General features: G+C 40.5%; 1 protein-coding gene across 8 annotated transcripts; it reads left to right on the top strand.

Annotated features, from left to right (window-relative positions):
• Window positions 1-1,233: 1,233 nt before the first annotated feature.
• Window positions 1,234-20,559, top strand: LUC7L3 (LUC7 like 3 pre-mRNA splicing factor). 8 transcript variants are annotated; one of them, XR_010744979.1, is made up of 13 exons: window positions 1,235-1,383; window positions 7,989-8,055; window positions 9,247-9,286; window positions 9,558-9,702; window positions 10,713-10,787; window positions 10,875-10,979; window positions 12,073-12,234; window positions 12,656-12,939; window positions 13,464-13,624; window positions 18,423-18,563; window positions 18,669-18,774; window positions 19,190-19,268; window positions 20,102-20,559. XR_010744979.1 is itself a non-coding variant. In XM_066331902.1 (13 exons), the coding sequence occupies exons 1-12, from the start codon at window positions 1,285-1,287 to the stop codon at window positions 19,212-19,214; spliced, it is 1,410 nt and encodes a 469-aa protein (XP_066187999.1). In that variant the 5' UTR covers window positions 1,235-1,284; the 3' UTR covers window positions 19,215-19,255; window positions 20,102-20,559. The 8 variants fall into 8 exon arrangements, 4 of the variants coding, with proteins under 4 accessions (XP_066187999.1, XP_066188001.1, XP_066188002.1 ...); XM_066331902.1 differs by having other exon boundaries at window positions 19,190-19,255; XR_010744977.1 differs by having other exon boundaries at window positions 18,669-19,255.
• The last annotated feature ends 1,477 nt before the right edge of the window (window positions 20,560-22,036 follow it).

The following is a 22,036-nucleotide window of genomic DNA, read 5'->3' as shown; positions in this document are numbered from 1 at the left end:
TGATCTTAAGAGGCCTTTTCCAACCATAATGATCCTACAGTTCCCTGAATTCCTAAAGGAACATGCACGGCTGGACGCACTCAGGACTGGGACTCAGTAGCTGTGCATCAGGAGTGGTTTGGGTGACTTTCTCCTGCCAGGATGCAGAGGGGACCATGACACTGCTTCATCTATGCCCAGGCTCGTGTCCTTACACTCCAGCCATGGCCAGCCAGGCCACCAGCACAGAATCACAGAATGATAAGGATGGAAGAGACCTCCAAGATCATAGAGTCCAAACCATGCCCTCAACAACACCACCACCTCAACTAGACTATGGCACCGAGTGCCACATCCAGTCTTTTTTTAAACACATCCAGGGACAGTGATTCCACCACCTCCCCGTGCAGATCATTCCAGTACTTCATTATTCTTTCCATGAAATTTTTTTTCCCAGTATCCAACCTATATTTCCCTTGGCACAGCCTGAGGCTGTGCCCTCTTGTTCTGTCAGTTGCTGCCTGGAGAAAGAGACCAACTCCGAGCTGTCTACAGCCACCCTTCAGGGAGTTGTAGAGAGTGGTAAGGTCACCTCCGAGTCTCCTTTTCTCCACTGTGTGTCTGGGCTGTGTCCCTGCGCTCTGACACCGCACCAGGCAGGACACTGTCGTGGCAGGTTACCTTCTGCAGTACCAGCACAGGGAACCGGACATTATCTGTCATGACACCTCACTGGGCAGGACACGGTCTGTGTGGCACCCGCGGTCCCTCACTCAGAGCCACACGCGGCCGTGGCCGTTCGACGCTCCGGTATGTGCCGGGCCTCCCCGTCCCTGCCCCGCGGCCGCCCGAACCGGGGCCGTGAGGGAGCGGGGCCGTGAGGGAGCGGGGCCGTCAGGGAGCGGGGCCGTGAGGGAGCGGAGCCGGCAGGGAGAGGAGCCGTGAGGGAGCGGGGCCGTGAGGGAGCGGAGGCGGCAGGGAGAGGAGCCGTCAGGGAGAGGAGCCGTGAGGGAGAGGAGCGGTCAGGGAGAGGAGCCGTGAGGGAGCGGGGCCGTCAGGGAGAGGGGCCGTGAGGGAGCGGGGCCGGGAGGCAGCGGGGCCGGCGGGGAGCGGGGCCGGCAGGGAGAGGAGCCGTGAGGGAGATGAGCCGTGAGGGAGCGGGGCACGGCGGGCTCGGCCCGCGCGGTGCATTGTGGGCAGGGCCAGCCGCCGCCGCCATTTTGTCTCTGTCAGGCGCGGCGCGGGCGGTCGGGGCGAGGCGGCCGAGCTGCTGTCTGGCGAGGGGGATTCGGCCCGCAGCTCACCATGATATCTGCCGCCCAGCTCCTCGATGAGCTCATGGGCCGGGACAGGAACCTGGCCCCGGATGAAAAGCGCAGCAACGTGCGGTGGGACCACGAGAGTGTGAGTGTAGCACGGCCGCCCCTCTCCTCCATCCTTTCTTGCTCTAGCACAGTGCGCGTGGCCGGGGTTTTGTCGGAGCGACGCGGGCGGCTTCTGTCGGCCCGGGTCAATTGCGGGGAGGGGAGAAGAGGGGAGCGGTGAGGTGCCGGCCGGAGCGGGGGCCCCGCGTGGTTTGTGGGGCTGCGGGTCGGGCTCTCCGTGCTGCGCGCTGCATGGCGGCCTGCGCCGGGCCTGGACGTGCGGGAGCAGCGCCGAGCCCCCGCAGCAGGAGGAGGATCCCCCCGCGGCCGGACTGCCGTGGGGCTGCGGGACGGACAGCCCAGGGCCTGGGTGTCTGCGGGGAAAGGCTGTGTGTGTCCCCGGGGTCGCCGTTAATTAACGGGGGCTTACGGGGGACTTGTGGTGGCGGAGGTCTCCCGTAGCGACACGCAAAAATAAGGCGGCGGGTAAAGGAATCCAACAGTTCTGAGTAGAAGCTGCTGAGTTGCACGAAGAGGGGTGAGACAGATGTTCTAGTTTGTAGATAAATGTCTGTGGATCTCTTCCTGAGGGTGGTGGTAGGGGAGGAAAAAGAAGAGCACGCGCCTACCGACTTTAATATTAGTCTGGGGGTTGTACTACCAGGAAAAAAACATAAGACTGTAGAAAGTGAGGATCTGGTTAAGGAAAGCTTGATTCTTTCCATATTTCCTCACTTGGAGGAATCTGTTTGGGGTGGGAGGACGGACACAAACCTAAGCAAGACTGTTGTTTAGGAGTACTTACGTATTTTTGTTAATGTACTGTTCATTCAGTTTCTGCAGTAAGTGGCTCAAATAAGACGACGTTGTTGTTGTTATTATTGTTGTTGTTATTATTATTTATTTGGGTTTCTCCACTGGTTGAGCTTTAATGAATGATGAGATAGTTTTGGCCGTCGTAGTTGAACTGTAAGTTATTTGAAGAAAACTCAGTGGTACCTACAGAGTTCCTATAGCTGCTGCTTTGGGAGAGATGAACGCTGATGGATTTTTAAATTTTACTTTCTCCCGTTCATGATAACTTTTTTTAGTTATGGCACATGTTAAGAGAAGGTGCCACAGTTACAATAATTGATCGCTTAAGTGATAGGAATTTCTGTGGTTTAAGCTGCACGAAGCGTTTAGCTCCTCCCTCCTTAGCATTTGCTTAGGATGTTGTTTATTTGGGAGGAGGGAGAAATGCTTGGGTTTGGCTGCGCTGAAAAGCATCTTAATCAATGACATTTCACGTTTTTATATGGGATTTAGGTCGTTAAAAAGGGTGATAATACGTGTTTGAATTTGTTGAATTGGCATGATCTAAGGACCAATACCTATCTTAACTTAGATTTTTCAAGTGAGAGGAGCCAGTCCTTCCCTTGAAAAGTGCTGCTCTATAGGTAAGCAGTGCATGTCAGGAAGAAGTCGTGAATTCAGGAAGTTTTCATGACCTTATGTGTTTGTAGACTTACTTTATTAAGAAAATAATTCAGTTAAGTGTTCAATTAGATACTTTGTTTTGGTTGTGAATTTTACAAAAGGAGCAGTTAGAGGAAATATACGAAATACAAGGTGAATGGATTGAGCCGTGTTTGTCCAGGTAGAACAGATAAGGGGATTGGTTTGGTTTATTCGTTATGGTGAGAATGACTTCTTTCCTTGGTTGATTTTTGTTTTTCCCCATCATTTCACTTTTTATAAGTTCAGATGACTTTCTTCGTCATCAAATGAGCAAATCACAGAATATTTTCAATTTTTCTTTTCACATACAGCTTTAGGCTGAATAGTTTGATTATAACCAAAGGATTCTGTCTCTAGGCTGTTCACTTTTGTTGTTTTAGGGCCTTGTCAGTCCTTCCCAGTCCTCGGACAGTTCAGAAAGTGAGAGCTGCCCTGTGTCTGTGAGAGCAGTGGGAAAGTTACAGGCTTAGGGGTTGAGCCTTCAGGCCTGCAGGAGCTGCTGCTGTTTGCTCTGCTTCTGCTTTTATTTAGGGTTAAGTACAACTTTTCTTCAAGGAATGTTTTCTTAGGTTCCTATAGTCAACTGATGTGTTCATAAAACCCAGCTAAACACGTGTGTCAGTTTGACTGTCACCTAAAGATAAAATTTGCAGTGCTGACAGGTTTTAAAAGACAGGAAATGCAGATAAGGCTCAAATGGTAACATTAATTCCTCTGCCTGCTGTCCAGCTTTTCAGGTGAAATATATGTGCTAACATAATTTCTTTTGAGATTAGACATAGATCAACATGCAGCCTGCTCAGTGCCAGCATGTATAGATCCAAAGTGTAGGATTTTGTGCCCCATTTCATCCGTTTTGAACGTGGAAGATTATCACAAGAAGCTCATCTGTTTTTTGCTTATCATGTGGAGATTGCATCGATGTGCCTGTCAAACTGGAAGGTGCTGTGAAATACAAGGTGAAAGTGGACAGTGTGGAAGCAGAGGGTGCAGTAGCTCAGTGTGTGATTTATTTGCTGTGCCAATGTCGATTATATATTATAAATGCTTTTGTAGAGCTTAAGTCCTTATTTTAAAACTTTGACATGACTAAAGCCTTTAATCTTTAAAAATTCGAGTCCCACTTGTGGTATATTTCAGTACGATGGCACATCCTTAGGTGATCAGTCTTGGTTTGGCAAAAAGACTTTGTTTTGTGTACAGAAAGAAATCACTAGTGTCACATATTTTACTTTCTGCTTACAATCATATCTGTAGACAGGGTATGTTTCTTTATTGATTCACACTTTCTTGCTTTAATATGCCACCTGCACAGAGCAAGTTCTTACGGGAACAGGGATTGCATAAGAGTCCTGAGGCTGTTCTGTAGCAGAAGACAGCCCAGCACAGGCTGCTCCTGTAAGGTTTGAGATTTTGATGCTTCTTCAAGGCAAACTCAGGGTTTTCAGAAAGTCGAGAGGCATGAAGAGCTGTTAGAGACAAATGGCTGCGAGCTATCATCTCTGATAATGCAGTTTCTCAAAATGTAGGTTTGTATTCACAGTATGATGAAATGGTTTTAGCTATTTATGATGTGTTGTGCTTTTATTTTTATAATGCCAGCAATCTAAACTGCTTTGTGTCTAGGTGGAATTTAAGGACTTAGTACCCCTGGGGATGCAGGGAGAGAACCTAGCCTTCCATTACCAATATTCTTCTAAAAAGAAATAACATTTCTCTTTAAGAGTGGGTTCAGGAGAACAGCTTATGTTTGTTTGGGTTTGGGTGGGCAGGCATTGCACTTAACATTGCTGCATGTGAGCTTTAATGGATTCAAAGAACTCAACTATGGGAAGAAATTTACTAGTTTTTGGTGTGTAAGACACGGTCTGCTGGGTTTTATTCTCAGCCTTTTTACTAGGAATTGTCTCCCTAAAGGAATTTACTTATGTAATTGTTTATTACTGTTAGAGAGAGACTTCTCCATCAGTAAATAAATTTCCTGCCGAAGAGAAACATGTTAATGTAGAAGCATTAACAATATAGAGCTGTCAATAGCTTCTTAATGTGGGAAAGCTTTGAACTGCTTCCCAAACTACGACTGAGCTTGCAATTCTTGCTGTTAACTTAGTGGACTTGGATGTAAAGGATACTACTTTCTGCGTCCAGGAGATTTCAGGGATTAGTGAATTTGTGATGAAGAAGTGGAAAGCTCCAAGCATCTCTAGTTGTTATAGCATCATAGTGTCTTATGAAAATGTGAGCACTCAGGGCTTTGAAACCCAGACTGTGGCTTATACTGCAGCAGCAATTTGACAGTGACACTTCTGTGTTGCACCTTCTTGCTAGCAGAGTTGTCAGGATAATTCTGTAAAAAGGAATAAATGCTCGTTACCTGCAGAGGGAGTTCTGCCTTCAAAACTGCCTGCTATGGAATGTGTTTTCATATTGTGATTAGTGCCTGATACACCATGGAGGAGTGATGTCAGTTGACATTTATCGATCATATCTGTTTCAGTCCTTTAATGGTTCTATGGTTCTTGGAACTTACTGTTCCTTGGCACTTTCTGTTCCCACTCCCCATTGATTACTCAGGATTGATTGGAAGTGCAGTTGATGTTCAGCCTGGGAAGGCAGATGTTGGGCTCAGTGAGGCTGAGCTGGAATGATACCTGCAAGATTCTGCAGGATTCCAGCAAGTTGTGTTTTCCTGTTGAAGAGCATAATGAAATAGGTATGAGAGGGGAAGAAAATCTCTTCAGCTGCAGTGGTCTGGACCACTCTGAAGTGAGTATTTCTCTGCAGGCTGCTTCCTAGGAGAGGTCAGGTAATTCACAGAGTGCCATCCCAGTGCTAGAGTGGCAGCATCTAGAGCTGGTAGGAGAAAATTATGGCAGCTTTTTAGAGAGTGTGTATGTGTTTTGTTGTTATTTTGGGTTTGAGGGATTTTTTTGTTGTTGTTTGATATGGCCTGTGTTTGTTTGGGGTTTTTAATGTATAAATAATTAATGCAGTGTTTATACATGTTTCTGCCTCATATTTTAGTACTGGTTACTGCAACTTCTGGCTATAACCATCGGTTCATAAAAAGAGGATTTTCCTGTTAATACTGTTACATTATAATTATAGTTCTTTTTGGTTTTCATTGAGGGTAGGGTTTTTTGTTCTGTTTTGTTCATTGTACTCCTAATTACTTTTCCTTTGCTTCTTCTATTACTGCTAGTTTCTAAACTGTTACCGGCCAGCTTGCCTAATTTTTTGGTTGATAGATGATATCCTACAACCCTTTTAACAGTATGGTATGGTCAGGCTTCATTGCTGTGCTCTCTCTGTCTTAGGAAATTGTGTAAGCCATCTCTGAAATTTTTTGGGAAGTGTCTTTCCACTTATCCTTATACCTGGATGTGAGTATGAGAAAGTGGAAGAAGAGAATGTATGGAGAAATTACATTTCTATGGACTAGTAAGAAATCATCCCAGAAACTGCTCCTTTGAAGCAACTCTGTAGTAAAACAAAGGATATTGCAGCTTTCAGAAAAGAGCAGATTCTGAAACCAGATTTTCTCCAGTAACTTTTTCCTTCTTTCTGAGGAAAAAAAAATGTAATTTCATGTGTTTTCATAACTATTCTTGGTAAATTGCTTTAGATAGGTACCAGCGTCCAAACCTGGCTCATGGGAGAAGTATTCAAATTACATAATAAGAGATTTGTTTGTTTGTGTTTGTTGTCCATGGTTTGTTACTCGAAAGCCTGATTGTTTTTCTGAGGAATCTGTAAAGCACTCAGTAGAGTTTTAACTTCTGTTGTCTGATTTGCAGTCTGGCAGTTAGGCTGGAAATACAAATCAGGCTGACTAAAATAAATAATTTGATCAACGAGTATCCCAGGCGTTTTAGTGAGGTGGTGGTGTTTGGGGCCTCTCTCCTCACCCCCATTTCTTGAAATACTTCACTCTGTATCTTGGGAGATAAGATACTGCAAGTCTTCGTCTGCAGGACGTGTGAGATGATCAGAACTAGGCTGTAATGCATTCACATTTATTAGATTGGCCAAAAATGAGGGACTGGTGTCATGTGAAGGAGGTGCTGGAAGAACATCCAGGCTGGTTTTGTATTTACACCTTAATTAATGGTAGTCACATCTGTGGGAAGGGTCCAGTGAAAAGTTAAATATTTAAGATGGTTTATGAAGTTAGGGATGAAAGTATTTGTGATTCTACCCTTATGGCTGATGGACAGACAGGAGATAATTCTGTGTTAGGAACTTCAGGAACTGACCGACTTGGCTGGCTACACCCGTGCTTATGGGTGAGGGTGGATAATCTTTTTAACAGAAGCTGCCTTTATCCCATCATATGTTAAATATTTACTGACTAGAGTAACAGGCTTTTGCGTGTTTGAACTTTCTGATGGTGTTTTTCTGCTATCAGGAAAAGAACCTGACTCAATAATGTAAAACCAGACTGTGCTGAAACAAACAAACCCTTCCTAGTTGGTAGGAAACCAGGTTAAAGTGAATGTCTTCTCTGCCTGAGCTATATGATGTCTTGTTGCCTGTCATTCTTAAAAGTAGCAGATGGTAAAGTAGCAATAGCATTGGAGTGGGAAAGCTTCTGAATAATTCTCAGTCCTTCAATTGCCATCAAAGTCCTTGGGACAGTGCCTGATGTCTGAGTGTAGGTGGCTGCAGGTCTCCAGGCCAGGAGCTCTGAGGAAGTGGTGGCTGAGCACAAAGTTGTTCCAGGCAGCAAAGGAACTTGTTCCATGTTTCCATGGCAGTTGTTCTCACCTCTTGTGGCTTTTCACAGCTAAGACTTTCACTGAAACTTACTAAATAGTCCAGTCTGATGTCATTCCTTTCCTTCAGAAATGTTGAATATTTATAAATTGATTACATTTTCCTCTAATCCTAAGTATTTAGTGGTAAAATTAAGGGCTATTACTATTGCAAGGGAAAGTAAGATTTTTGGTGTTTTGTCATCAAGATGCATCTTGTAGCACTTAGTGCTGCCAGGAAATATAAAGGTAGAGGTTGTGTAAAATTTTTAGGAATTTTACTATGTTCAAAAGAAACTTTATCACTGTGTTTTAGAAATAAAAGTGATTATATAGAATTTTCAATTCAAGAGGCAAAAAAATGATGCCTATTTCTTTTCTTCTCTGTCAGGTTTGCAAATACTACCTTTGTGGCTTTTGTCCAGCTGAATTATTTACAAATACCCGTTCTGATTTAGGTAAGTTTATAAGTCATGGCATTTTTATTCACTTTAATGTATTAACAGTTGAGCTTTTGTTGGCAAACTAGGTTTTTAATGTTCATAAGCTGTGTTAATTGCTCAGTCAGAGCACTTTTAAAAGAATTTTTTCATTTCAAGGGTTACCAGTGATGCAGCATGCTGAAAGTAATATTTATTCCGGATCCTACTTGGTCTAAGTGAAAAAACTTCTTAAATTTTTTTTTCTTACTGTGTAAGCTAAATTACTGGGGGTGGGGTGCTTTTCTTGTGCTCAGGTGTCTGGGTCTGGTTTGGGTTATTCTACCTGAGTAGAGTTTTAACCTGTTTTTGTGTGAGTATACATTACTGAGCTGCTTTACATTAGAGACTCACTTACTGTAATAGTTATTTCTGAAGACCAGCTTTAAATTATTGGTAATTTTCAAGTGATGGCTACATGTGGCATGTAGTTTGGAGATGGCAATTTAGCAAAGCCAGACTTTTTGTCCTTGTGTTAATTTCTAAGTCTGAAGAGTTTGAGAGTCTGGGGAAGGTGAGGAATTTTAACATAGCCACCTTCATGAACTCAGGGCACATATCTCCTAATTGACTCCCAAGATCTATGTCTTAAGTAGCCAGTGTGTTGCAGAGAGCCCTGGAAAGTAGAAAATGCCTGATAAAATTACCTGTCATGTAATTTTTCTTTTTTTGTGTGTGTTTTTTGGTTGGTTGGTTGGTGTTTTTGTTTTTTGTTGTTGTTGTTGTTGTTTTTTTTTTGTTTTTTTTTATTTTTTTTTTTTTGTATTTTTTTGTTTATTTTTATTTTTTTTTTTTTTTTTTTTTTTTTTTTTTTGTTTTTTTTGTTTTTTTGGTTTGTTTTTTTTTTTTTTCTGTTTTTTAAAGCCTCAGGTATTTAGGATATTATGTTGTTTGTTTGTATTTACTGATGTAAACCTCGATCTAAAATTCTATTTTTATTAAGACTTTGGATGTAGAGTCTCTTTTGGTTTTAGAGTTACTAAATGATGTTGGCATTTTTTCTTTAATAATCTTTCAAGCTCCAAGCAAAGGAAGCAGAAAGGCAGAAGTATAAAAGTCCTTGTGAAATGTTTATAGCCCTTTTCTGTCACGGTGCACAAACAAGTGCTGGTGGAATATGAATACAACATTTAAGAATGCAAACTTAAGTTTTTTGTGTTGTCTTTTTAGGTCCTTGTGAAAAAATTCACGATGAAAACCTACGCAAACAGTAAGTTTGTTGTTTGATACGTTAAAACAGATAGTTTCTGGTATCTTTGAAATTTGTTAATAGCAATCCAAACATAACCAATTACTTGCTCTTTTTATTTGCTTGGATTTATTTAAATTTTTATTTAAATAAAAATGTACTTATTTAAATATATAATATATAGTATATATGTCTTACAGTGAGCAAGAATTTATGATCCTGTGGGTCTTGTTACTTAGTTTTCATCTATTACAGATTGATGTGAGCTCTCATTTTTAAAACCTTTCCTCAGGTATGAGAAGAGCTCTCGGTTTATGAAGGTGGGCTATGAGAGGGACTTCCTGCGCTATTTGCAGAGCTTGCTCGCAGAGGTGGAGCGCAGGATCCGGAGGGGCCATGCTCGTTTGGCACTGTCACAGAACCAACAGTCTTCTGGGGTGAGTCTGCAAGAGTCACTGAGGTGGCTTTTCCTGTAGATGGCATCTTCAGGGTCTCAGCTATTCAGGTAAAACTTATGTTATCCAGAAGATTCCTGACCAGCAAGATTTTTCATCTGTTAGCCAGCAGATCACATCTGGTGTTAATGGACAAGCCACTGACTCCACAGTCAGCAAGAGCACTGTCTGTTCTTACTGTCCCTTGTTTCCTCAGAATGACTATCTGTTTTCTACCTGTCAAGTGTTGTCTTTACCCTGACAACCTCAGTTTACCTTCTCTCCACTAGCTGCACATTCCTCCCTCCCTGCACTAGCAAGTTGTTTCTTTTCCCCTGATGGATTTGGAGCAGTGACTGTGACCTGTGCTGTGTGAGTTTTGTGACTGCCAGGGCAGCTTTGTTCCTTTCTGCTGCCCCACCTCACTGTTCTGTGCAAAGTCCAGTTGCTTCAGAAGGAGCTGTGGACAGCATCCACTCAAGAGATACCACTTGTGGAGCAGAGCAGAGGTGGGAGGGCAGCAGTTAGTCTGTTCTGGCAGCCTGCAGGGAGGACACTGCTGACAAATAATACATCTTTGAAGTGAGATTTTTTGCATTTTTTGCTCAGAATTTGAAATTCAAAGCCCACAGAACTTGTAAGTCATACTTGGATGTCTGCAAAGATATGTAGTAGCTGCATGGGAGTGTCAGAGTTTAAAGTTAGGATTTTGAATACAGTTTTTTTACCTTTTATGGGCCAGGGCTGTGAACATTTTTGTTGATTTGAGAGCAATTAGTGTGACTAGACCTAACAAGGGTGGAGTAAATTGTGTTGAGGAGTGTTTTATATTAGACTAGACTATTATTAGTAGCTTCTCATGGGAGAGGAGGCCAGGGGGAGGTTATTCCCAAAGCATCTCTGGAATACGTGAAGACGTACATTTGTGTGTTTAAGCTGTTTTAACAACAGAAAAAAAGCCAAAACAACAAGGAAAGAAAAAAAAACCCACCTCACTCTTATACTTTTTGCAGGGAGCAGGACCTACCGGTAAAAATGAGGAGAAGATTCAGGTGTTAACTGACAAAATTGATGTACTGCTTCAACAGGTGAGGGTTTTTTAACCCCCATAAGAGAGATCTTTCTTTTGTTACTTGATCAAAAATTAAACTTTTTATTTTTATATTGCCTTTTAGATCGAAGAACTAGGTTCAGAAGGAAAGGTGGAAGAAGCACAAGGAATGATGAAACTTGTTGAACAATTAAAGGAAGAGAGAGAACTGCTGAGGTCTACGACTTCAGTAAGTAGTATGTTCATAGCTCTGTGCAGCATATCAAAATGTGGTGCACAGTACATTCTGAATAACCTTGTCCTTCCACTGAAGGCATGCAAGGTCTGTGCAGAATTTATTACATAGTAACAGGACATTTGGCTTTGTTAATCCAGTGTGTTGATGAGGCATTCTACCTTGAGAATGGGCTTCCTGCACACAAATTATGAAATTACTCACGCAGCAGTCCTGGAGGAGAGCTTGCACCTTCCTCTAGGTGAGGTCTCAGTTAACCTTTGCCCTGTAGCCTCTGCAATATAATCCTACTGAACTACCAGTGTTACTTACAGAAAGTCCTTGAGTCAGGGCTGTGACTGGAGACAGGTATTTGTTGGACTCTGAGAGCTACAGGAGCCAGAGAGGTTGAGTATCAAGTTCCTGTTAATAAAAAGGAGCTTAAGTTTAAAGATTTTATTTTGGTGTTTAATGAAATGCTCAAATTGAGATTCTTGTTTTATTTTTAAGAATTCATAAATGTTGCAGGCAGAGTGTTTGTGGCCATACTGTATGATTCATGGACATTGCACAGCAATAATCACCTGGGTTTATGTTGAAATTTCAGTGTACTTCTCATGTCTGTTGAAACAGTGGTTTAATTTGACCACTGTGCTTTTAAATAGAAGCCAGTTTTTCTTTTTGTTTTTTCTTCATGGGATATTCTGGCCTTTTGATTCCTTGATGTATATTCCATGGTAGTTCTGCAGCTCCTGATATTTCAGTTGATGCCAAAGAAATCTTAAATCTGAAAAGGAAAGCTTGAAAAGAAAAATGTAAAATTTTTAATTTTTCTGATACTACAAGGAAGTTGCAGATATGACTGTGTACATGTTAATGCAGTGAGTTAATAGCTCTGTGATTTCTCCTGGACTCCTTCCATGTGGGAATGGGCACAGAGTTGCCTCTTTTCTCCCTTTTTACTGTGATAGGATGCAGTGCTCCAAAGATAAAGCTGGCAGATGCATTTCAGCTTTCAGTAAAGCCTCATATTTGACAACAGTAGCATAGAGTTACAAACCTCTTCACTGATTAAAACTTTGCCTTATGAAATATTCTTCTTTTTCAGACAATTGAGAGCTTTGCAGCACAGGAAAAACAAATGGAAGTTTGTGAAGTTTGTGGAGCCTTTTTAATTGTAGGAGATGCACAGTCCAGGGTAGATGACCACTTGATGGGAAAGCAGCACATGGGTTATGCCAAAATAAAAGCTACTGTAGAAGATTTAAAAGTAAGTATTTCCTCCAGTTATTGAAATGAAAAATGATTGGAGGTTTCCTAACGTACCTAAAAAGCTGCCTATTGGATTTTCTCAAGAGGGTGAAACACTCCAAGAGATGGAATCTTGCACTGTGCTTTCACTGATGTAATTCGTTGTGACATTAGATACAAGCAAAGATGTTGATTCAGGTGGGAATTTTATGGCGTTTTTAAAGAAGTGTAGTGTGGCCTCTGTTCTTGTGATAGTGACAAGCAAAAAAAAAGTTCTGCAAGACAAAGGATTTTCATTTCAGGCATTTTAGGAAGCACTGTCATTTGTTTGGAAAATAACGCTGAACTGTTTTAAAAATTTAGACTTTTACGTCCTCAGAATCTGTAATTTTAAGTATCTTGGGTGATCTTCATTTCTTCCCGTGAACTTGTGTTTTAAGGAAAAATTACGAAAAAGAACAGAAGAGCCTGACCGTGATGAAAGGTTGAAAAAAGAGAAGCTGGAACGGGAGGAGAGGGAGAAGGAGAGAGAACGGGAAAGAGAAGAGCGGGAACGGAAGAGACGACGTGAGGAGGAAGAGAAGGAAAAAGAGAGGGCTCGTGACAGAGAGAGACGTAAAAGGAGCCGCTCACGGAGCAGGCATTCAAGCAGGACATCTGACAGGAGGTGCAGCCGCTCACGAGACCACAAAAGGTCAAGAAGCAGAGAAAGAAGGCGAAGCAGGTACCTCTGTGTGTCTCTTTAAATATTTTCATGGAACTTTCCAAAAGGTCAAAATCTTGCGGGGACTTGATCTGTCAGCCTGAATCACATCACTGATATGTTAGCTTCACTTGGGTCTTGCTTCTTAAGCGAAGACACACCTTATTGGTTCTAAGGATAAGCAAGTTTTGATGAATGTCATCTCTCCGTTTTTGAAGATGACACCATAGTGGTGGAAGTGGCTTTATGAGGGAACTTTCAGCAGATAAATAATGCTCCCAAAGAATAGGGTCTTGTTTCTTCCTTCAGTTCCTTTATTTCATGGTGGTAGATACTTCTAAGCTGTGTAGGTAGGTCTGTCAGTAAATGAAGAAGAGGGCAATATGAAACTAGTTCTTATGGACTGGGAAATATGCAGTATGTTAAGATTTGATTTCTGCAGATAATCACTGTATTTAAAAGTGCTACTGTTATACTGTTTTATATTTTGAGTTAGAAAACAGCAGCTGAGATTTATATTTTTGAAATTCTCTCTGAATATTAAGGAGTCGTGACCGGAGGAGGAGCAGAAGCCATGATAGATCAGAAAGGAAACACAGGTCTCGTAGTAGGGACAGGAGACGGTCAAAAAGCCGGGATCGGAAATCCTACAAGCACAGAAGCAAAAGCAGAGAGAGAGAACAAGACAGGAAGTCAAAAGAAAAAGGTATGTTTGTGTAAAGACTGAGTTCTTAGCAAGTTCTGAAACTAATCTTTTCTTAGAGTCTCAAAAGCTGTTAGCCTTTCAGTGAGTGACTGAAAGTTCTTAGTATCAAATCAGAGCTGGCTCTGAAGGCTGTGTGTGTTGCTGTAAGCAATTTGAAGCATTTGTTCTTTCCAGTTACCATTACTGCACATGTGTGCATACCTACACCCCAGTGTCCTTCTCTTACCTGTTGCACTTTGTCTGCAGAAGATTTTTATATATTTTAAGAACTGTTTACCTTTAGAAAAACACAAGCCTGTAATTGTTTCCTAAGAGTGAACGACTTATATTCTTACTCTTAGTGGATATTTACAATTATCCTTTGCAGGAACATGTTTTGTGGGAGATTGGTACCTGGCTTCTCATCTGTACTATGTATTACTTCTCAACACTATCATGTTTCCTTCATTATCCTTTTAACAGTGCTTTTAAGTTTTCTTCCCAATCTATAAATGCAGTCCAAGATAAATATTGCAGAATCTCTGTGATGCTCTAAATGACAACTTATGCCTTCTCCCCTGTATCCTGCTTTTCCCCCTGCCATCTTTCTCCTTTTTTTTTTATTTGTTTATTTGTTTGTTGTTTAAACGAAGTGAGTTTTCCTTTGTCAGTGTTCAGGTGAGTCTCAGCAGAAAGCTGTGTCAGTCCTTGGAACAGTTTTGTAGCTGTACATGCCATGTAGCACAGCATTCATGGTGACTCACTGCTTCACCAGGGGCTGAAGCTCAGAAACTTTAAATAGGATTACAAAGAGCTACAGTGAGAACACTGTAGATTCACATTTTGTGAGAAGATGCTAATTCACTGTTATTGCTAAATTTCCCCCTTTAAAAGTCTTTTGGAACTTCTGTAGGAACGTAATGCATCTGGCTCTGGTGGGGAGCTGACTAATGGCAAGTCTGAAACAGCCACCCCACTTCATGGGCTGATCATCAGTAATGGATGAAACAATTGTGTTTCTAAGGTACTTTTGAGGTTCTCTGGAATGAAAGGTGCTCTGTGCATGTGTCTGGGTTGCATAGGCCTGTCTGCTTGACCCTTCTCTGTATTTATCCAGTGGATTGGTTGCCAAAATGTTGGTAATGCTTCGTGTATTTCTCTTCCCTGACTTCCTTAGACTGTTTCAATTATTCTGGTTTATACTGTGGGGCATCTTTAGTACTGATTCTTCTCTCATTTTCCTTTGCCATGTAAGAGAGTGGGTTTTGTTGCTTGCTCATTGGCAGTGGAAATGATACGCAGGCTTTAAACTCAGATTCGGTGTTGTAGCCTATATCTGTCAATTTGTTACTATTCCTACCTGATACTGTGCTTTTTTTGCCTGCTTTATGAACAGATTTCTGGTACTGGGTCAAGAATGTCCTGTTATCCTGAATGTGTGTATCTGTGCATATAAATAACTGTTTTCTTATTCATTCAAATTTGGTCTGGTTTTGAGCTTTTCAGTTCTTTCCCTAATCTTCCCATAAATAGAGGAGCTAGTGAACTTTCTTCAGCATCTCAAGTATTTTTAGTTTTAACTTGACTGATTTCCTTGCTGGCTGTTTTATTTGCTGCTTGCTACTTTCTTCCACCAGAAATGAGAACAGTGAGGTGATGCTATGAGCTGCGATGAAAATCCCACCTGGGAAAATCAATTACTTTTTCTGACTGTGCCATCTGTAAAAACACAAATAGGCCTTAGGCCAGGACTGTAATGCTGAAGAAGTTTGTGATTTCCCTTTGTTGGGAAAATCCTTTAACAGAAAAATGTATAAAAGAGGAGGGGAGGAAGGAAAAAAACCAAACCCCATAGTAGTTAATAAGGCAACATTGAATTTCTGTGCTGAAGCTGTAAGCACCATTGCATCCTCATATTTGCAATGTGGCACTGTAGGAGGTAGTTAAGAAGAAAGCTTTAGAGATTCATATATCTGAAGTATGTGGCTTTTGCACAATAGTAACTTAAAAGTTAAAACTTAGTACATTGGGAATCGTGGCTTCAGAATCTCCTTGTTTTTACAGCCACCACTGATCTGCATTTGTAAAAGCAAGCAGCAAAGGCTGTAACTACTCACGGTTAGTGCCTTTCATATGGAAATCTCAGACTGCATTATAATCATGAATAGCACTAAGAAACCCTAAGGAACAGTTGCCCAAGACTCGTGTACAGTTGCACATTAAATTAGTGCCACGCTTTGAAAATGCAGAAGTCCTGGCGTCTTGTTCAGTAAGATACTGTAGAAGACTGCAACCAAGGTTATAAGAAAAAAGTATGTGTAAAAAGGGAGGCACTTGATTTGTGACTCAGATTTCAGGGTCAGGGATACCTTTGCTAAAGAAAGGAGCCACCAGCCATAAATACCAGCTAAGCATTAGCATAATATAAACCAGTAAATGCACCTACTGTTCAAGTTAACAAACTTAAGAGCAGATGGAATAAATAGGGGTTTTTAATAAAAGAAAAACTATTTTTGAAGTAGCTTCATTTTGTGAAGGGTTAATGCTGAAATGGGCCTCTAGACCACTTTGGCTTGGCTCTCTATCTTCCCTAATCTGGATTCTGATACTTCTATAAAAATAATTATGATCATGTTTTAATGTTAGTGATTAAACCTCAGTAAATACTGCCAGAACAGCTCAGTAATATTGGGTATTATACTTGATTTTCTGAACAGTAAAGCGATTCACTTGGTCGTAATAAGAATTCTCACAAAACCCATCTCAGTTGCCCACACAAACTCAAATCAGAAAAATGTGCATGTGTTTAATCAGGAAGGAAAGGCAATATTATATGATTATACCTAATAGGTCACAGCTGAAATATTACACTCAGTTTCAACAGCAAACTGATTTTATGTGCCTTCTCTCTTACTGAATAAAATACAGTGGAGGAACTTAACTTCTTGCAGATACTTTAGAGGTTGAAAAGTTACTGGGCTATTTGTTGAATACACTTCTTCAGTTCTGCTTGGCAAACTGCAGGTTTGCTATAGTAAACCTATTTTAATACTAAATTTTTTAGAAGAGTTTGATCTTTCATACCACAGTGTATTAGTTTTTTAACCTTAAACAAAATTATCCTTCCTGACCACATTCAAGACACAAACAAGACAGAACAAAACCCTGCACACTGCACATCCATAGGGCTATTAAGATCTACCATATCTACATAGGACAGAAGATAAGATTATTGGACTGACTACTAGTCCTCTGCGGGGAAACAAGACTACTATTCCTCAGTGGATCCACGTGTGCACCGGAGATACCTTTAAGACACAAAAAGAAGACTTTTTGACAAGGTTAGTTAGAGTGCAATCTACCTGCGGAGTTGCCAAATCAAGGGCAGACAGACCCAAAGTGACTTAGTCCTTCAGTGAGCTGGGTGACGTCGCCTTGTGCTTTCCCCAAGCACCCTGCACTGGATGTGCTGCTGCAGGTGAATCCTCACTACTGGTGGTCATTAGGCAGTCGCCCTCATTTCTCTCTGAGGGCTTTACCCTGTCCTTTGGTAGTGTGTTATAAAACAAAGAACTTGGGATGTCACTGCTCTTTTAAAGCTTAATTTCTTGCTTTGTCTCCTGGAATATAGAAGTGTGTTATGCCAGTCTAGGTGATAATATTATTTTAAATAGCTTTTTTCAGAGTGTTTGATCTGTGTGCTCCTGTGTTGAGGATATATCTGTCTATTTATATTATTTATTTTGATTGCCCGGATAGCAGGGAATATTCAGAAAAAAGAGCATGAATGTTTTTCTGTGTGATGACATCTGAGAGGTTGGTTTTTTTGGAATTTTTTTTCTCTCCAGAGTGTCTTTACTGATCAAGAGTTGAATATTATGGTGTGAAATAATACAGCAGGAATTGGTATTTTTATTAAAATTGCAAATACTGAATTTACAGATGAGGCACGCAGCTCTAATACTGAATGTTTTTCTTCCCATGGAAATATTTTTACTTCTGGCTTCCTTCCTTCTTTGAAGATTGAATTTTTAGTGTAGCAAATGCTTCAGTGACCTTCCCAATTATAATGAAATTTTGGGCTCCTTCCCCATGTCTTGCTGTTTCTTTGCCTTTGAAAAAAAATTGCTTCTTACATACCTTCCAAGCTATCTCCCCAGGCCCTTTTAATGAGTTGTTTATAAATGACTCTTGTTTTTATAAAATTCAGAATTAACACTGACAAATGGGTAGCTTCAAATGTAATTTTGATTGTCAGTGATCTCCACCTTCAAAGCTGTCAGTGCTTAATATTGGTTTCACAAAGTATTTGATAGTTTGGGATTGGTAGTTTTTAATTGGCAAGTGTCAGTTTCTTGGATTATGCAGTCAAGCATTGTCCACCACTCTTCTCTGATTCTCTTTCAAGAATCAATATTAAAGAGAATTATAAACCAAAGCAAGGCCATATATAATTAGAAATCAAAACTTGGGGACCAGAAGAGTCCCATAATAAGTAAGGAAGCCATGCACCATAATTACACATTTGCCTAACTTCTGTACCCTCAGTTTGTTCATTTTGACAGAGAGCTGAGTAGATGCCTCTGTTAGAAGGTCTGACCTTTCTCCTCTTCCCCCACCTTGTACTGTCCCCTTCTACCTTTATTTTGTCCCCTCTCCATTCCAGCATGGTAGTCTGAAACCTGTTTCTGTAACTTTTTGAGTATTACTGTTACTGCTATAGAAAGTAATTGTCCCATGTTGTATGCAATATATATCTCACATGTGCAATGTTTGTTTTTACTTTGAAATCCATGGTCAATGTCTTCTTTCATGGCAGAAAAGAGGGGATCTGATGATAAAAAAAGTAGTATGAAGTCCAGTAGTCGAGAAAAACAGAGTGAAGACACAAAAACAGACTCGAAGGAGAGTGAGACTAAGAATGAGGTCAATGGGACCAATGAAGACATTAAATCTGAAGGTGACACTCAGTCCAATTAAAACTGATCTGATATGACCTCAGATCAGACAGAGGTAAGTGCATTATTTCAAACTTTGATTAGGGCTTTTTGTTACTGTTTAACAGTGCAGCGTAAGTATGCACAGATGAAGATGGAACTAAGTCAAGTAAGAAGACAAACTAAAGCACCTTCTGAAGGAAATGACAGTGTAGTCCTGCAAAACATTTTGAGGTACATTGTTTTGTCTCAGCTATTTTGTAGCAGACTCGTGCCCCCATTAGTGTGCCTCTTTGGGACATATTTGTAATATAGTCACCATAGAAAAATTAAATATCTTTTTTTTATTTTTAGGGATTTTGTTATCGTTTTTTTAAAAAAGTTGAACTGGTTTTGTAATTAAGTCCATATTGTGTTGGTACATTGGCAGAAACTTTTGCTTAAATACTTAATATTTGAGGCACATGTTGGACTACTTTGTTTTCTTATAAACTGCTAGTATTTCTTTGTCAAGGATGTTTCTAGTTTTTTTGCTTTATTGCCTTGCATTCTAATGCAGTTTGTTCTGTAACTCGAGAGCCAGTAGCATTGGATTGATGGAAGTGTAGGGTTTATGAATTATTGCAGCTGACTACCATACCTCACACAGCGTTGGTGTTGTGAGCGGCCCATGAAAAGCCAAATTAAAAATCAAGGATTCAGTCAAACTAAGCAGGTACTCATGCCAGGTACTCCTTTCTCTACCCACATCCATGTTTGAATGCTGTTGCCTGTAATCTTTAAGCTTACTGTTGTGTTTTTGATTTTGAAGCTAGTGAAAAGGACTTTTTGTGTATTGTGTGAATACTGTAAATCTGATGTTAACAGAATGGAATTTTCTTTCAACTGTGTGTAGGGATGCAGTGCTGCCCAGAATTAGATATCTTTAAAGAGTTTAAAATGCAATAAACACTACATAATATTCGCCTTGTTACTTTCAATGCAATTCAAGTCTTTAAGAGGTATGTGCTTAATATTTCCTACTGTGTAGGAGACTTTGCAGTCAGCCATAGCACAGAACTGTGGAGTGGCTGGTAACAGGCTGGTAAGGCAGATGTAAATGCAGAGACAGATGCCACCAAATTATGGCAGTGTTGATGGCAGGAATGTATGCTGGAAACTGTGGGAAATGAAGCAGCTAAGCAATAGGCAATTACAATGCTGTATTGAAAAGACAACTTGAAGTTTTTTCCCCACTTTTGACATAGCTTTCTTACAGAAGGTCTTTAGTTGTATTCCTGAAATAAGGAACTAACAGTGGAGATGACAGCTGATAAATGAGCTTCTTGCAACATAATTTGTTACTGTAGTTGCATTATGTATACTAGGAACTCTTAAACATTTAATGTCGATATTAAACCATTAATGCTTACATCATTGCTTCTAAAGGCAGTCATGTTCAATGGTGATGTTTTTGTAGAGTTAAGATGACAGCTAACAACTGGGTGAGTGTATAGGAATGGTGAACAAAATGCCCTTAATGCTGTCTAATCGTCTGTTCTCCCAAAATTTTGCATTATAGGACTACTACATGAAGAGTCAGCGAAGACAGTGGAAGACAGCTTAAACTGAAGATCTGCTTTAAAATGAGGTGAAAGAAAGCTGTAGTGGCGTAGAAAAATATAAAGTTGAGTTAGAATTTTTTTTTTATAAAATTTAATTCAGGACTGGTGTTTCCTCCCAGAGTTCAGAAAGATGTGTTGATAATAGCACATATGCTACTGAGAATATAAGTCCTGTATCCTTTTTTTTTTTTTTTTCTTTAAGACTTTTTAAGATAAGAAACCAACATAACCTGAACACATGGCTTGCTCAGTGTTTAATTGCAAGTTTTCATTCTTGGACTTTAAAACACAAGAATAAATGTTTAGTATTTGTGTGAATCGAACTAAAATGAATCCCATTTTTACAACTAAGCAGTTCCTAGCTTCTTGATATATGAGAAATGGAAATAAAGTATCTTTGAATTTCTGTTACAAATTTGATTGTCTCTGTTATTGAACATTTAATATTAAATAAGCTTCTTTCCTAATAAATTACTCATGTCTTCAAGCTTAGTTCATTAATTTGGATCCTTAGTTATTCTGTGCTGTTTGTGAGTTTGGGTTTTTTAGGTGCAATCAGGATTTAATTTCAGGCTTACTTTTGCAGCAGTTAGATGCTGTTGGGTTCAGCATCTCCCCAAAAAAGGCCTTTTGCTGCAGTTGGTTAAGAAACTACAGAAATCTTGAAATAAAAATGTAGGTATTAACTCTTTATAAAACTGTTCAACTTTGACAGCATGTTTAAAGTGATGCCAGTGCTGAGACTGGTGTTCAGACTGCTTCATATTTGCATTACATGTTGGTTTGGGATATTGATTATTGGGATATTGATTGTGCAGTTAATCAGAACAGACACATTGGCAGGGAGATGTGCCTCATGCTTCCCTGTGAAGCTGTAGTGCAAGCAGGAGTGGCTCTTGTTGGAAAAGAGCTGCAGTATGTACTAGTCAGTGCTCTGGCCGTAAGACAATGAATTTACATTCTTTAAACAGAGCATTATCTTTCCCTTTAGTATTCAGGCCATGACTGCATACATAACCAAAGTCAGACATGGACAAAACATCACTGTAACTTGTGCTGATTTGTGTGAGCTGTGAGTGGTCTGTGGGTGGAAGGGCCCTCGGGAGGAATCTGCATCTTGGTCCCTGTGGTGGGTGGTGCTAGGTTTTGTTACCACATGCAGACAGCAGTGCTTTTTTGACTTTTGTTGTTGGAAAGCAGACGCAATGTGCAGGGGCACAGGGGATGGAGAGCGGGTGTGGTGGTGTTTTAGGGAAAAATTAAAGTGAAATTGTAGCTAAATTCTAATTGGAGACATTGGATCCACACCTCCTCTTTTTGGAAGTTGAGACGGGACTCGGCCTCTTCCTGGATGTGTTACTTCTTTCAGGGGTGAAAATGTTTGTTTTGCACCTTTTACTGGACTTACTTGTTACAAGATTTGCATTTCCTATTTTGCAAAAGTAAAAATGATAAAATGGGGTACCTTGTAGTAGATTAGTCTGGGATTCAGATTCTGATGTGTATTGTAGGGGAGTCTTTAATGCTTTGAAGATGAAGGAAAATTCTGTTTTGCAGAGCATAGGAAACACTTTTCTGCTTCCAGATTTGACTGTACAAACATCTCCACAGAAATTTTCCTTTGTGAGAAGTATCTCCAGAGCTCAAGCCCAAGATAAATACCATCCCAGATTTTCTAGGATTGCTAGGCAGAAGGCAAGTAGCTGATTTCAGTAAGCACCTCTTACATGCTTTCTCCATACTGGTTTTGACAGCCTGACAGTCTTTTTACTAGCTGTTAAAAATGTACTGGCCTATGATTTTTCAAAGTTGCATTAAAATTTTAAGTGTCCTGTCCACTCCAGAGTAATCTTCACTACCCCCCACCCTGAAAAAGGAAGAGGTCAAGGTAC

This window comes from Sylvia atricapilla, chromosome 18, assembly GCF_009819655.1.
Source record: "Sylvia atricapilla isolate bSylAtr1 chromosome 18, bSylAtr1.pri, whole genome shotgun sequence".
NCBI classification, from domain to species: Eukaryota; Metazoa; Chordata; class Aves; order Passeriformes; family Sylviidae; genus Sylvia; species Sylvia atricapilla.
Note: the sequence above shows the minus strand (reverse complement) of the source record. Positions and strands in the feature narration are given on the sequence as shown.